The sequence below is a fragment of the Aythya marila genome, assembly GCF_965140915.1.
Source record: "Aythya marila genome assembly, chromosome: 24".
NCBI lineage: Eukaryota > Metazoa > Chordata > Aves > Anseriformes > Anatidae > Aythya > Aythya marila.
Window position 1 is genome coordinate 1,465,402 of NC_139065.1, and position 12,328 is coordinate 1,477,729.

General features: G+C 52.1%; 1 protein-coding gene across 1 annotated transcript; it reads left to right on the forward strand.

The window, feature by feature from the left end:
* The first annotated feature begins 6,236 nt into the window (after positions 1 to 6,236).
* G0S2 (G0/G1 switch 2) lies at positions 6,237 to 7,257 on the forward strand. The gene is made up of 2 exons (XM_082778567.1): positions 6,237 to 6,362; positions 6,621 to 7,257. The coding sequence occupies exon 2, from the start codon at positions 6,664 to 6,666 to the stop codon at positions 6,964 to 6,966; it is 303 nt and encodes a 100-aa protein (XP_082634693.1). The 5' UTR covers positions 6,237 to 6,362; positions 6,621 to 6,663; the 3' UTR covers positions 6,967 to 7,257.
* Positions 7,258 to 12,328: the final 5,071 nt, after the last annotated feature.

The window sequence follows — 12,328 nt, forward strand, 5'->3', positions numbered from 1 at the left end:
AGAGGCTTTTTCTTGCCCCGTTTTTTTCTTTTCTCTCTCTCTCTTTTTTTTTTTTTTTTTTTTTCTTTCCCCAGTTTCTATTCTAACATCTGTTTAAACTGGCAGCTGTTCCATGTGTGCACTGGGGAGCAGAGCCCGGCAGCTCGCTGAACCCCCAGTGCTCCCAGGCACCGCTCACACGCTGCGCTGCAGCTGGAGCCAGAGGTGGAGAGCTCCGCATTTACCTTGCCAAATCCCCCAAACCATGCAGACCCCCCCCAGACTCTCATTCTATCAAACTGTTTTTATGGTCTAAGCCAATACTCAGAAAAAAAAAAAAAAAAAAAAAAAAAAAAAAAAAAAAAACTCGCACTGAGTCTTTGCTATTTACTTTACTGACTCAACCCCAACATCACATCCTGCCCTGCTGCCGGGGGCTCAGCTGATCGCGCCGGACGACTCCGGGTCCGCGCGCCTGTTCCTGTGCCGTGGGTGCTACCTACCTCCCCGTCCTCACCGAGCAGCACGGGCACTGAGGCTCAGGAGCTCAGAGAAAGCTGGAAAAAAATCCTGTCCCTAAGGCTACAAAATGTGAAGCGTTGGTTCCGCATCCGCCTCTGCCTAGGTGTGCCCGCGGCCTTGGTGAGCAGGGAGCAGGGCTGGGCGTGCCGGCCCTGAGCCACCGCTCAGCAATGCGGTAACGCCGCATTCCTGCGCCTGCTGCGAAGATGCCCCCTCCTGTAAGATGCCTCCTCCTGTCTTGGCCGGCTGAGCAGGGGAAGCGGAAAGAAACACTGGAGTGATTTTCAGCGAAAGAGAGAGGAAATGCACAGCCAGCTCAGGTACCTCCCTGCGCACCGCATGGCGGGCAAGGCTGCGGGTGATGGACACAATCCTGTGAGCCTTGGTTGAATGAACGCCTGCAGCTGGGTGCCTCTTTGGTCTGGTGTAAAGTCAAACCCATGAGCACTAAGCCAAACGGGTCGTTTTGATGCTCATTCCTTCAGAAACTGCACTGCTGACGCTGGGGAGGACCAGCCGCCCTCCGACCCATCCGAGCTGTCCCATCTGCATGCAGGCTGTGGCTGAGCCATTCACTTCATCTTCTCATCAGTTCCCTCCAAACTTTCCTCCCCCAGGTAAATCAGGCTCAGCAGCAGCAGAACAGAGGCACCGCATGGTGACACCTCTTAGGAAGCCCACCAACGCCGCAGACCGACTGTGCAAGAGCCAGCAGTGCTGAGCTCCAGGCTGCTCCAAAATGTTGAAACTCCAGCCCAGGTTACTGCAAAGCACGGGCTGCTGCAATTCACCCATGCAAACAAAGGTAGGCCTGGAAAATGCTACCTTAAACACAAGTTTCTCAAATGAACTATCCAAACCATCTTCAGCCAGCCTTTGCTCCTCCAGGCTGTCCCAGAGGCTTGCCAAAACAAGGTGAGCATTCCAGGCTCTGCAAGTTCAAACAAGAACAAGAGTGGGAACAGCCTCCGTTACGGAATACCTACTACAAAGCAGTAAGTCACACACAAAAAAGAGGAGGAAAAAAAAAAAAAAGCCATTGCTGGAAGCATCTCCTCCAAATGAGATGCACCACACGGAGCCGCTGCCGCCTCAGTGCTCAGTGCTCAGTGACATTCCTGTGGACAGGATCATTTCAGCTCCTGCTCTGTGGTGGGTGTGTGTGATCAGCCTTGCAGCTTGTGTATCCTACCCCTGAGGTACTCATCAGAGGCAGAAAAGCCCCACTGGATGCGATCCTATACCCATGGCATGGGCTGGCATCAGCAGGTGCTAGTGCCAGCAATGGTCTGAAGGAGACACACGACAGAGGACCCTGTCCCTTCCACAACAGCAGCAACCAAGAGAGATGCTGCTGGGTTGGGTTTAAATTTCAGGTGGAAAGAGGCCACAACGTTTAGAACAGAAACACATCGCAGCCAGTGGTTTAAAAGCTCACCTTCCTGTTAGGGTGAGCAGAGCAGCCCGTGCACATTGCTCAGCGTCACAAGCTCTCACTGTAACAGCTAGCACACACCAAGCCCTTGCTTTTAAAATTAAGGTCCCCAGCTTGACAGGCAGCCAGTGCTCAGCACCACGTGCCCTCAGGTCACCGGGCTCTGAGCTGGGTGCCGAGGCGGGATGAGTGGGATGAGTAGGATGAGTGGGATGAGCCACGGCACGAGGGAGGCGCCCCAGGCAAATACTCCCCAGGTGCTGTGCCCGTGAACCCGGCAGCGAGTGCCCCTGGGCAGCCAGAGCTGAAAAGGATGTGAGTCGTGTGTGAGTAGCTTTGTTTTGTTTCCTCCCTCCTATGTTTGCTGTCTGTTGGAGTTACAGCACACAAGTACCTTAGTCTGTCAGGAGCTTTTTCCATCCGAATTCAGCAGCTTTCCATCCAGCTGTTGAGGCGTGACACCCGTTAGCAAGCACTGACCAGACCTGAATGGCTGTCTTCAGTCACTTTAAGTCTCTGCTGAGCTACGAGGAACACAAAAGTAACTGGAAATCAGGGGCAGAGCACTGCTTGCAAGGACACTTAATCTCTTGAAACATAAAACCTCCATTACAGGAAAAAGGACACTAACTGGGGATAACTCTGTAGCACTGGAGCTACACGAGAAGAGGAAATTTGGGGAAAGTCTGTTCAGGGGTAAGAAACACTGCCAGTGTCACAGCTTTTGGGCAGCTGTCTCCGATGACTTGAGTAACAAAATGATGTTTCCTCCACAGAATCTTTTCATTTCCCATTTTAATTAAACCTGGCCAGCAAACTACCTCCTCACTACGGCACATGCAGACGAGCTAAAACACTGCCTTTGCTAATTGTCATCTTCTAAAAGCAATTCAGGAACTTCTAACGCAATTCCAGCTCATCTCCTGAAACCCCACCGCCTGCTTTGAAAACAAATAAAACTTTGAACTGAAGGATCGTTGACCTAGTTTAGGTCTAAATTGGGTTACCCCAGGGGCTTGTTGCAGGGTGCAGTGCCCTCGGGCCCAGCCTGAGGCCTGCTGCCCCTCCACACTCCTGCTCTGCGGCCTGTGCAGCCTGCCTGCTTTCCACTGGCAGATTTGACACAATTATCATTGCAGGGGAACATCTTTTATTTCTGTCATGTCCCCATTGTCTAAAGGAGAAAACATCCTGTTAGGACAGGAGGCAGCTGCAGGCTGGATGATTTTTAGGCGGCTTTTTTGGGCCGTGGCAGGGGAGCAGGGAGGGGGTTTCTATGCTCCCATCCCTGCTGGCTGGCAGGGACCCTCGGCACAGCCCCGCACCCACGACAATCAACAGCAGGAGGGTTAAAATAATTTGATGGAGAGCCATCACGCACCCCAGCCTCCCTGCTGCTGGTATTTAGGTTAAACCTCGGGTGCTTATGCCGCTTTGTGAATTCAGGCAGAGCTCTTCTTCCAGATGACGTTAAACTCTTGTCATTTTCCCGGCTATAATGCCCGGCTTAATCAAAATTGCAATTAAGCCTGACAACCTCCTTGTGTGGACTCTCCTAAATAAGATTAGGAACAGCTAAAATTAGTCTAATTTAATGTTAATCATTAATCCTTTTATCCATTCTTAATCCAATTTAAATGTCCACACAACGAGCCTGCACAGACTGTTACTCCAGTTTAAAACAAAACTGAATTAGATATTATTTAGTTAAATCAACACAACTTGAGTGCTGCCATAGGAGGCGTTTGCCACCGAGGAGTATCAGCTGCTTGGGTAACCCTCAACATTATCCTGAGCACTGCGTGCTCCCTGCAGCTCCAGCTCTTAGTATGCTGTGCTTGCAGACATCTCCATCTATATTTTATGAATACAAAGTTCCTTTTCTAGCCCCCTGGTTGGAAAGGAGGCTTTCAAGTAAAAGGTTCAGGAGGCAAAGAAAATCTTGCTACATTTTTTATTTTATTTTTAGGGCAAAAATGTCCTGATTCAAGCACTTCACGCTGACCTTTGTTTCTGGGATTACACCCTGCACAGCTCGGCGTTTTCTGGTGTTTGTGCAGGGCCCAAGCAACTTGCAGCACTCACCGCTTGCCCAGGCTGGAAGGGGAGACCACATCTCACACTGTGGCAGCCAGCCCTGGCTGCAGAAACAGTGACCTTGAACTTTCCCTGTTTAATTGCTGTCTCCCCCAGCTATCTTTTCTGCAACATTCATTTTTCAAGGCACTGCAGAAGGGAAAAATGTGGCTTAAATATAAGAATTGGCCGCAACCTTTGCTGCCAAGTTGGCAGAAAAGATAAGGACTTTATTTTAAGAAACAAAAAAGACACTAAGGAGGAATAGACAAATCTTTAGCAACTTTTACAGCCAGTCTTGCAATACAATTTCCTAAGTGCATTCAAAACTTGCAAAAAGAAAAAAAACACCCCCAAGTTTTCCCTGCCAGAGGGTCCTTGGAGCCTTGCTTGCAGCACAAGCTCTCCCACCCCATGTGACTGTGGGGAAACTTTCAGCCTCCCCACTACGTGCGGGATGTGAGGAGCAGGAGGTGAGTCACTCGCTCTCATGTGCCCAGGGAAGAGCTCAGCAAGGAAGAAAAAAAAAAGCCAACACATTTAATGAACACTTTCCTTTGTGAGGATCTCAGGCATTTGCCTCCCACCACTGCTGATCCTCACATGGCCAGTGAGTCGTGCACCCAGGTGTGCCAGGAGAGAAGGGGAGGAAAACAACACAACTGCAAAGAGCAGCTTGGCACTGCTGTCCTGACACAAGCCAGACTTTAGGTTCATTTACGTGTGACCCAGTCCAGTGATTTTAGGGCATAATTTGGGCAATATCGCCTCTTAGAGCAGTTTTTCAGAAGGGAAGGTGTTTAGATCCTTGAAGGAAAGGAAAGAAGAGACATGGATAACCGACACGAGCTCAAGGAATTCCCAAATTCCTTCTTCTCTCTGTGCCTCTTCCCACCCAGAGAGATGAAGCCAATGCTGGCTCCCAGGCTGTGTCCCACCCACTTGGCGTACAGGGGCAGGGAGATGTCAGGCTGGCTATGCTAAAAGCCAGCTAAGGGGTGTCAAGCCCCCACTCCCTGCGCCACCATCCCTCCTTCCATGTGCTGTGGGGAGGCAGGCAGAAAGCCCCCCTCAGTTTCCCTTGCTGCTTGGAGGATGAGCCCTGCTTTGGTCCCTGTGGGGCTGAGCCTCACCAGGGCTCGTGGCCGCCTGGCCACCCCAAAGGAGATGAAGGGGAGCCAGCAGTCTCCTTCACAGCATTGTTCACCAAGGCTCCTTCTGGGCTTTACCTCTCTCCACAGACACCACCAGCCCCTGCGCATCAGCTTGCACCACATGTATTTACACAGGCTGCCCCAGCAGAGAAACCCCCAGCATCTCAGCCACACTGATCAGGTGGGCAGCCTGTCCAGACCCTGCTAATTCAGAAGCTGTCGGTCCCAGCTGCTCCTTGTGGCCTTAGCTAAGGTGAGCAGCAGCTGAGGGGTACGCAGCTCTCCTGGCCAGAGCAGCATACGTGCGCTGATGGAGCCGGCAGCAGAGGGGCAGCGGCGCAGATGATGCAACGCGCTGTGTGCTATTGATGCAACGCTCTTGGGCAGCGAGCCAGCGAAGAAGTGTGACAGCGCTGTTCTTTACTCCCCAAAAAGGAAATACGCTGTCCTTTTCGTGAATCATAAGGGAGTTAAGATTACAATGGGCTGGTACGGAGTTTCAGCATCAAACACGGGGAAGTGACAATATGATCTAACAGGCAGCCTGGAGCTTTCCCGGTGGGGGTCACTTCCAGTTACTCTGCTCCCCAGCAAACCAACGTGCTGTCCTACGCGGCATCCAGCAGCTTTCTGCCGCTTCCCTTTGCCACCAGCCGTGCAAGAAGCCTTTAACAAATCCCCTCACACCGCAACACCTCCCTTGTGCCTCACCATATTTCACCTCCCTCACCGTGCGAACGGGCAGCGTGAGGTTTTGCTCACCCCACCGGCTGAGAGAAACCCAGCCCCGAGCCCCCCACCCCAGCACCCCACTTGTGAGCTGCCCACACGCTCCCTGTCCCCTCGCACCCCCCCCGCAGCACGGCTCCCAGCGGCTGCCCGGAGCTCGGGCTCGGGCCAACCCCGCTGCCAAGCGGCCCCGGGGGGCTGCCTGGGGCTGGCCCCGGTCCTGCGGGCAGCCGGGGGGGCACCGGGGCACCCGTGCTAGCGGCGTGCTCGCAGCGTGCCCGGCCCCCCCCCGCTTCAGCCCCGCCTGCCCTAGCGGCGATATAAGGCGGGGGCAGCGGGCGGCCGGCAGCAGCTGCAGAGCCGAGCAGCGGCCGGACCAGCAGAGCCCAGACCAGCAGAGCTCAGCGGAGCCGAGCCAGCCCGCAGCGCTCACAGCCCCTGCCCCGACCCCGCAGCAGCCGCCTCTGGTAAGGGGGAAGCCCGGGGAAATGCGGGGGGGACGCTGCGGGAACCTCCCTCTCCCTCCCTTGCCGCAGCCGCGAGCATCTGCTGAGCCGCGGGGCTCCTCCGCCGGCTGCGTTCTCCTCTAGCTGAAATTAAAATTCCCTGTGTATGTGTGGCCGGGGGTGGCTGCGGGGAGCGGGGGCCGAGGGGAGCGCTCTGACGCTGCTGGAGAAAGCCGCTGGATTTAACTAACATGCCTCTCCCTCGCTCTTCCCCTGTAGAACTGACATCTTCCAAACCTGCTGCAAAAAAAATAAAATAAAAATGGAAACCATGCATGAGCTGATCCCCTTTGCCAAAGAACTGCTCAGCCAGAAGCCCAACAGGAAAATGGTCAAGCTGTACATGCTGGGCAGCGTGCTGGCCTTCTTCGGTGTGGTCATCGGTCTGGTGGAGGCAGTGTGCAGTCCTTTCACCTCTGAAGGGAGCCTAGAGGAGGAGGAGAAGAAACCTGCCCCGACACGAGGGCAAACACTTCCTCAGAAACAGGAGGATTTGATCTTGGAAAAGAGCAAGAAGCCGGTGGTGATGCAGCGGGCCCTGGTGACCAGGCAGCACGCCTCCTAAGAGCCCCACAGCCCAAGAAGTGTCTGCTGAGCAACCAAGCACAAGAGACTCTGCTGTCCTGTTGTACCTGGTGGTGGTTCCAGCAAGAAGAGCGAAGGTTTGGCTGAACGAGGAAGACCGCAAGTGCAAGACTTGAAAGAAACGAACGGTTATAATTTGCTGCTGTGCAGCAGTAGGAAAAAATACCTTTTGTTGGTATAAAAATGTGCAAGATGCACAGCATGGTTTCTTATTTTTATTACAGATGCATTTTACAACATTTTGCAAAATCAATAAATATTTTATATGGTACCAATGCTCTCTAGCTGCATTCATTTCAAACTCTCCTCTCATGGATTTGCAAACGGGTTTCACTTGCAACTCTTCAGAAGCCTCTTGCCCCCCTCGCTGAACAGCAGCGGGCAGTGACCAGACCCTCTCCATGGAGCTCCCTCCCTTGGTGTGGCTGCTCTGGGGTGGAGGGGTCAGGGTTTTGCAACTCCAGCTGCTGCTTCCTTCCAAAAATGGGTCAGCAGGGGTGGGGAGGAGGTGGCCTTGTGTGACAGGCACATTCCTGAAGTTAGAGGTGGGTGTTGCACCTTCCTGGGGTTATCTGAGTTTGATGGCACAGATTCCTGTCTCTGCCATGAGATCTCTCACTAGGCTCCTTCACAAACCTGCCACTGACACCTGATCGCAGAAAATAATATTAGCTGCCACTATGACAGGCATGTCATAGCTTGAAAAGCTGCAGCACTGGCAGACATAATGGCACAGTCAGCCTGAAGCAGGTGGAAACAGGGACCTGAGCCTTGGGGCTGTACCCAGAGCACTGCCAGGATCATTAGAGGACTTCCACCTATTTAAAATCTTTCCTGGGCTTAGTTCTGAACACAACAGATTCTCACTATGTCATGTAAATTCAACTCTCCAGACAGCTACAGCTGAAAGATCCTAACCATGCTACAAAACAGAGGGAAGAGAAACAATCCCTGGCAGTCAGAAGTGGGGGAGAAAATCCCTCTTTATTGGTTCAATGGCAAAGGCAGAGCTGGTGGAACAGGGACAGGGACACACCACACACCCTGCCCAGAATCTGGGAGACAAACCCACCAGTACCGAGCAAAAAGCAAAACAATTGTTACCAACAGCACGAGGTTATGGAAAATGAAGCAGCGCTGCCTGACACCAATGCCAAGTATAGAGCTCCTCCTAGAGCTGCACAAGTTAGGGTCAGAATCCAAAAACCTAAGAGCATAGCTGAAGTTCCCTTAATTTCATACATTTTTCATAATACATAACCATGGAAATCATTTTGCTGATAAATATTTCAGTCAAAACAATCAAACACAAACAATAGCAGCTCTTTGTGGAGGAGAAATCCCACTAAGCCCATGCAATAACTCTTTTTGGGCTTTGAACCAAGTGTAAGGTACCTTTCCCTCAAGGGGAAAAAAGAGCAGAGTAATTTAAAACGTCCTTTGATAATGATTTGATTTAGGCCTTAACCAAGCACTTTAGTCTCTGGCAAGGCCGTACAACCCAACACCTCATTGACACCGAGGGAAATGTCAAGGCAAACAGGAATGGAGAGCTGAGGCTGAGCGCCCCGGCTCGGAGCCAGGCTCAGCGGAGCTGAGGCCCTGCCCTGCGTGACAAACCAGGGACCTGAATAAATGCCTGCGGCTGTGTCAGGCATGGCAATGCTGCCAGGTCTCAGTTCTCACACATTTCTGTAACGCAGAAACGTCTTTGCTGTGGCAAGCAGAGCTAATAAAATGGATCAGACTGAGATGAGAATCGCTTCTTTGTCCCACTCAGCTGCAAGCTCTGACAATCACACACTGATCAGCACTTCCCAATGAGGTACAGGTCTCTCAGCCTGCCCTCAAGGAAAGGGAGAATTTAAGAAATGAGGTTACGGGGGCCCAGCTTGCAAGGCCAGTGGCATTGAGGACGCTCAGGGTGAGCCCACCCACTGGCCCCGGGCGGTGTGGTCACGCCATGTACACGGCCTGCTGCGTTGTGCCAGCATCCTGCTGCCCTCGCCTCCTCTCCGCCGTTATCCAGTCACAGGGTTTATGAGCTTAAAGCAAAGAGGTTTGTGGAACAATCAAAATAGCTCCTCCTAAGACAGCTAATGGGATTAGACTGCTAAACCGCCGCGCCATGCCGGCAGTTCTGGAGCCAACTTGGTAAAGCCATGCCTTGCTGAAGGCGATCTCCTGCCTCCTGACGTCCTGCGAGGGCCGAGGCCATTGCCCGGCACACGTTACCCGATGGATCAATCTGCAGGGTCAAGCCTGTGCGTTACCACTTCCACAACAGCTTGCCTCAGATTTCAGACAGGACTGCCTCTTGGCAGGGCAGCTGATTAGATGCAATGGCTGATTTTACCACAGTGACCACAAAAAGGCCCGTCTACACCACACAGTGACAAACTCCATGCACACAGGAGATTAGTAATCAATTTAACATCACTTTAACTATGATGAATGGCAGGCTTGCCAAATAGAGTTGATTAAAATGCTTCAGCAGACTTCCTGGTTTTTAAACTACAGCAAACCTCTCTAAACCAGCCTGCTGCCCAGCCCCATCTCCCAAGCCCCTGAACCCTCCCAACCCAATGCTGACAACAGACAAACAGCACAAAACCCTCCTGATAACACCTGCCAAAACCACGTGCAACTGGCAAAATCCATCCACGCATCCTGGCAGCGAAGTAGAGCAGACCTGCTCCAAAAGCTCAGCTATGAATTGCAGAGGGAAACTGCAATCATAAAAGCTGGGATAAACCAGGGAGCAACCAGGTGGGATATGTAAGCCGTACAGTCAGTGCTAGTGAGGACTTCTGAGGTGAGCCACAGCGTAGAAACATGTGGAGCATTTAAGACCGAGTTAAACCAAAGTACTGAGGGATAAGCTCTTGAGGAGAGCCACACGTTGCCTAAGGTGTGCAGCATGTTGCTGAAGACACCTGAGGTTGATTTCTGTTTTTCTGTTTCTTTTAGGAATTGTCTGAATGCAGTTTACTCCAACCTGTAAATGTGTAGATTTCCTGGTGCGCTAAATCCTAAGGAAAATTGCAGCTGGCATAAGAACTGATACATATTTGTCTCTGTCCTCCCTGCAGCACATCTTCAGAGATCTGGTGTCGGCTTTGAGTCATTGCCCAGGCCTTCAATAACTCAAGCACCAAAAACGCAGAGGCCCTCCCACCCAAGCCAATCGCTTCAAGGACACGAGCTGAATGCCTTCAGAGTCCTAGCTTGCTATTCGTAGGCAATGGATGTTTCAAAAGCTGCCAGGCTAAATTTAGGGGCCCAGATAAGCATATCAGCCTCTCCCACCCAACACCAAGGGCATTGGGAACATGGAGAGTGGCCAAGACCCGACGCAGCCACAGCCACGGTACCAACAATAACATATCAAGGCAGCAATTCCTGATTTGGTCACACAGGAAAAAATAAATGTAGTGCTTAGGAATGGCTTAAACATCACAGTATTCTCCCTAAACTGGTAGTGAGTGCAAATACCCTGTCAAACCCAGCTCTGTCCTACAATCATCGCACGCCTCCCTCGGGAGCCAAGAGCACATTTCTTGGGAGCGGCGCCGCGGCAGCGACAGCAGTTGCAGGACGGGGGCACTGCCCGCACGCCGTGCCCAGGAGGCTCCATGAGGCTGCCTGCACCGTGCCAAGACACACACCGACCTGCTGCAGCACGACAGCATCACGTCACCCTGCGCACAGCCCCAGTGTGAGCATAACCGAGGGTAACCCTCTGTAACGGCGATATCCCTGTTGTAAGGAAAGGCAGTAGACCTGCACTCATGATAACGTACTGGGAGAGCCAGGTGTGAGAAATAATGTTTTAATGTCTACATGATAAAGGGAAGCAAGGGGGGAAGAGAAGGAAAATTATCTGCAATTAACAAAGATTTGATAATGGGTTAAAACCAGTCAAATATCACTCAAAAGAGAAAAAAAAAATAATGTGGTATTCCAATCTCTGCCAAGTGTTTTTGAGTTCCTGAGCTGCATGCACGAGCCTGCCTAACCCCCAGCCCTGCCCCCGAAACTCTCCTTCCCCGCTGCGCCTCGCTGCCGTGCGTGGCAGGGACCCTCCAGCAGCTGCCCTTTGCTGCTCCGCCAGTTTTTGTCAGAACAAGCTTCTTCGTGCCTTCATTTCCTCCAAGTGAGCTCCAGGCAGCACTAAGTGGAGAACCTCCCGTGTGCAGAGCAGTTAGCACAGCGCTAAGCACTGCACTGTGGAAAACACGGCTGCAAACAGGTGAGCGATGCCAAAGCAACCTGCAGCAGGGAGAAAGTGTCCAGGATAATTCTGGTGAATTATTAATTATTATTAGAAGCAGGAGGCTGCTTCCCCCTCCACCAGTGCTCCATCTCACCGGGCACACTGCCGGCCTCTGCCTGTAAAACTTGGAAGCTTTGGCAGCAGTGAGGCCAGGACCAGCCTCGTGGGTTGAGTTCAGTCACTTGTATCAGAAAATATTTCTCTGCAGTTGCCTCTTCCTGCCCTCCTCTCCCTTTCTGCACTCCCCACCCTCAAGAAGAGGTTAAAAACAAGTTCTTAAGTTGCATAGAGCAAAACAAACCCAGAAAAAGCTTCGAGTGGGAGTGAGGAGCCGCAGTGCCTGGCCGGGTGACAGGCAGTGGGGAGGAAATCCAGGCAGGCAGCAGCAGCGAAGCACGGCCCTGGCTGGGGGCTCCGGGGCCACCACAGCCCCCCCAGTCCTCCCAAGCCACAACAGCATCCACGCACACCCCTCCACCCATGCAACAACCTAATGCCAGAAATAAAAAAGATCATCTTAAAAGAGCCTCTCTCCTTGCCCACAACACAGGGCTCAGCCGAGGAAGGGCTAACTGGCTCGTTGTTTTCAAGCCAAGGAATGAAATGGCTGCCCCATGATCATGGCTCAAGTTCAAAGCTGCAGGACTTGGGAAAAGGCAGAGTTACCGTACTGCTGTTATCTGACCACAGGTGGGATAAGTGCTTCTTACCAGGGGGTAAGAAGAGACTGAAGTAGAAAGGCATAAATAAGTCTTTAGAGACGTATTATAGCAGGATTAATACCTGAGAGCCCCTCTGCCCTGCTAAGTATGTTATTAAATTAAACCATCTTTATTTTAAAGCTCCAATAGATTAAAAAATATATATCTTTTAGTAATTCTTTCTGGTTCCTTATGGTGTAGGAGTCTGTGAGGAATAAAAACCACTTGCATACAGTGTGCCTGCGTGGATCAGACCCTGCTGCAGCTCTGGCACCGCCAACGAGGCTCTGGCCGTGGTTATCGCAGCTTCCCCGGGCCGGGGCAGCACGGGATGGAGCACAGCAGGCTTGGTCTCCATCCCCACC

Bases quoted from the DNA above. Each gene is read 5' to 3' on its own strand.
- G0S2 (XM_082778567.1), top strand. From the start codon at position 6,664: ATGGAAACCATGCATGAGCTGATCCCCTTTGCCAAAGAACTGCTCAGC.